The 3,871-nt window shown below is 36.8% G+C and overlaps 1 protein-coding gene across 1 annotated transcript in view; it reads right to left on the reverse strand.

The window, feature by feature from the left end:
* The window catches only part of LOC117102486, a 5,019-nt gene extending 2,534 nt beyond the window's left edge, over positions 1–2,485 (reverse strand). The window contains exons 1-2 of the mRNA XM_033242767.1: positions 2,379–2,485; positions 2,134–2,210 (exon numbers count right to left, since the gene is read on the reverse strand). Of these exons, the coding sequence (XP_033098658.1) occupies positions 2,134–2,210; positions 2,379–2,443 (142 nt within the window). The 5' untranslated portion in view covers positions 2,444–2,485. The remainder of the gene's footprint in view (positions 1–2,133; positions 2,211–2,378) is intronic.
* Positions 2,486–3,871: the final 1,386 nt, after the last annotated feature.

The raw sequence follows: 3,871 nt of genomic DNA on the forward strand, positions 1-3,871 counted from the left end.
TTTTATCGATGTTTGCCATCCTTGTGCCATCGTAAAGTCATGGTTTGCTGGAGTTGCGTTCAATTTTAAAAATCTCCGAACTTCTGAAGCTGAGATATTCTATGAATGTAGGCTTGTATCGCAGGCTACAATTTAAAAACGGGTGACCAAATAATGAATTAGGTGCTAAATTTTGATTTAATGCTGGGTAAGTTAAAAACAGACATTGCGTCCGAGTGGGACTCATTTAAAAATTCGAGGGGGTTCGCTAGAAAACAGGGGGGTTCGCTAGAAAAGGGGGGTTCGCCCGAACCATAAAAACCCCCCCTGGCTACGGGCCTGAAATCCCTATATTGTTGTGGATTTTATTCAATGTAAAATTTTATTCAATGTAAAATAGAAAGGTCTAGAATCATCTGCGTCATTAGGATTGCTGGCATTAGCTTTTATATCAGACGATTTATATCTTAGGTTTGTCGTCACTGTTTCAAGGATGCAGTAGTCCTCGTCGTCAGCAAAGTAATCTTCTGGTTGCTGTTGAACCTCATGGCCTGGTGCAAGCACAGGATCTTCGGGATAGGAGTATTCATGGTAATCCTCAAAAGAAGTATCCTCTGGTTGCTTTTGAGCTCTTTGATCTTGTGCATGCAAAGGATCATCTGGATACGAGTATTCATGGTAATCCCTGTCTCTTATACACATCTAGATGTGTATAAGAGACAGCCCTAAACCTCATATTGAGATTTGTATTTTGTAAAGCATCATGTGTGGGTGTGTATTTGTCTTGTGTAAGGGATTGTCACCCACAAGTAGGATAGTGATTTGCTATTGAAAACTAAACTTACATGTCTGTTTGAACAACAGAACATAGGGCTTTTCTCCATTGGTTTAATGAGAAATGAAGTTGAAATTGCAACGGAAAAACCAATATAATAATTTTAATGATGTAGGGAAAAAAACAACTCCAAAACCAAGTTTACTGCGACGGTATTAGTGAAACTTGAACTATGGCTGCAATGGTAATAGCGAGGTACATCGTGACCCATAACCATTGCGCGCTATGGTTATGTACATTTTCAGTTCATAGCGAGACAATTACTGAAAACAAAATTGTTCATGCATATCACGGTAGTTTTGAGTTTAACCTAGCTGTAACTGGTTTAAGCGCTTTAGAAAACGCAAATTGCGTTTAAATAATGTATTCAACTGTCAACAAAAAAATCTTTAAATAGTCCTCAAATCCACACCCTACTACAGATCGTCACCAAAATTGTAGATTTGGTTAAACTTTCCCGAAAGTTTTATTCGGATCAGTTGACCCGTTTTTGAAATATCTGCACTGGGACGTTTTCATTTAAATGGTCCTCATATTCACACCCTACGCCGGATCATCACAAAAATTCAGTCGTTTCTTTACTGGACCTTTACAAACTATTATAGAAAGTTATATTTACACCCATTGAAAACTTCATATTTACGTCTGGGATTATTTTACAAGACCTTTACAAAGTATTATAGAATGTTTCATTTAGACCCATTGGTATTTTTGAAAGAGATATTTAGGTCTGGGTCCTCAAAAATTGAAAAGACCCTCAAATTTACACCCTTTACTTAATCGTCACTAACACATACATTTTTTCCCCAGTACTGCTGGGAAAAGCCAATAATAATAATAAAATTAAAATTATATACATGTTAAAAACATGTTTACTGTATTTACATAAACTTAAACTGCGCATATATACTCAATCAATACAGTACCAAGATCTCATTTTCATCCTTATTCTTAAATACTACAGTATCTTTTTAACGTAGGTTTGGCGTTTGATTTTTGTGTGTACGAGAGAATAATAAACATTCAATTAAATCAATGCCTCCTTCAAGCCGCCATATAATAAGGGGACAATTTCACGTTTTTGGTTAGTGTCCCTTTCAGAGGGGTACTCTTATTCAAGGGACACCCCTATTAAGGGGACAATTTTTCTGGTCCCGAAGGTGTTCCCTTCATAGGAGTTCTACTGTATCTGTTGGAGAGTTTAATGTATAACTGATAACAATTACTTTTACTTACTTAGATTGTACCTGTTATTGTATTATTGAGATGTCATTATGGTGCTTTGTAAGCTGACTCTACTTCAACATTCGTATACATACCTGTTCCTAAGCTCAACGATTTGTGTTTTGTAGTCGAAGTTTGATTAGGCCTATCCGTATGTACATTCACCGTAATCCTGAAAAAATAAAAAATAAAAAATTCCCGCATATTTTCATATTGTAAGCATCGTCATCATCATTATTCACAGCTGAATTACTTGTTCCTTAAATGGGAAAATGTAATTCAGTCTTGAATGTGTTTCCGTAGTTTTTATGAAGTCAATCAAGACTACTAAAACCCTTACGTGGTTTTCCCAAACGCAGCAGCCAATCCCTGATACAAGGTTGTTAGCAATGGAGACTGTGACATTGTTGTTTCCACGAATAAGCCTTATGCCACTAATTATTCAAGAAAACGTGTGGTCACCAATCCCATATTAAATGTTGGGACACAAATTGGATTTATATCCGAAAATAAATTTTTATGAATAATTGAAAAAAAAAACCCTTTTCCCCAAGAGTGGAACGTCTATTCTAGATCATGGAAAACTCAATAGAGTCCTATATCAATGGCAACATTACTATTCTGAAGTACGGTATTACCGGGTACAAATTCAAGTGGCTTACCGTATGAGAACAGTAATTTAGATATTATCGCTCATTACCTTACCATCATATGGGTCCAGAGGTCAGTACTGGTCAGGGTCTATAGCCACAGAGGGTGATTCAACCAACGTTCGTATTTAACATTAATTGTGTACACTTTCCTATATTATGAGGGTTTTTTTCTGGATCGTGTTGTAATAATTATTTTCTTTTGACTTACGAACCCTTTTGAAGAAAGTAAGGTTAGTGAGTGTCTAAACCAGTGTAAACCATGAAGACGGTCCTGCCAATTGTTGGTCCATAGTTCTAGGCCACTCCCACTCCCGGAATTAATTTGTTAAAATGCTTTATAGGACCCACCATATTCAATTTTGGTTCCGACGATTTTCCTCCATTTATGTGTTGTTTATAATCAATGTTCAAGTAGGTTATAGTAGGCCAATAGACAGACAGGCAGGTGATGCGTATTTAACTTGGCATGGTAGCTGACTCTATCAACGGTGACTGTCACTGTCGGAGACAACCAGAATATACATCAGCTCTACAAACAAAACTCTGCCTAGGACATGGTTTTTTTTTATCCGTAAAAAGTAACTACAACATACCTTGTTTTTCGATGCCATTTTCGACACACACAAAAGATGGCAATTACCACCAATAATGCTATTATTGTGAAACAGACAAACATCATATTACTTTTAGGTCTGGCATATTCGATGGTATCTTGAGTAGGTAAAAGTATCCCTTGTTCTTTAAAGCTGAAAGAGGTAGTCGAATCAGCTTTACTTGTATAATCGTTGATACCAGGTCCTTCAGAACTAGATACTGTAGTAGAATGATTGCAGCCATAAGGTATATTCTGATAACCTTCCAAAAACTTGCTCAAGCATAGGCATGTCAAGTTACTATAAGTAGATAAGCCCGAAGGCTGCAAGTTGAATGGTTTAGAACTATTTTCTTTACAGCATTTGGTCTGAAGTACCGGATTCATTTTAAATATCTCTTTAATTACCGAATATATTTCACAGGTGCAATTGCAGGAAAATAACTTTCTGTTCTCACCACCACGGACTCCTTTTGCTGGCATACCATTTTTTGGATTCAGATCGCCAAATTTGGTCTTTGCCCTTTGGGAGGGACTGTCTTTCGACGAAGACGCACTGATGCTCGATTCCAAAATCAATGTTTCACT

Source organism: Anneissia japonica, unplaced genomic scaffold, assembly GCF_011630105.1.
Source record: "Anneissia japonica isolate Jap-2015-1 unplaced genomic scaffold, ASM1163010v1 scaffold287868_len458714_cov195, whole genome shotgun sequence".
Taxonomy (NCBI): Eukaryota; Metazoa; Echinodermata; class Crinoidea; order Comatulida; family Comatulidae; genus Anneissia; species Anneissia japonica.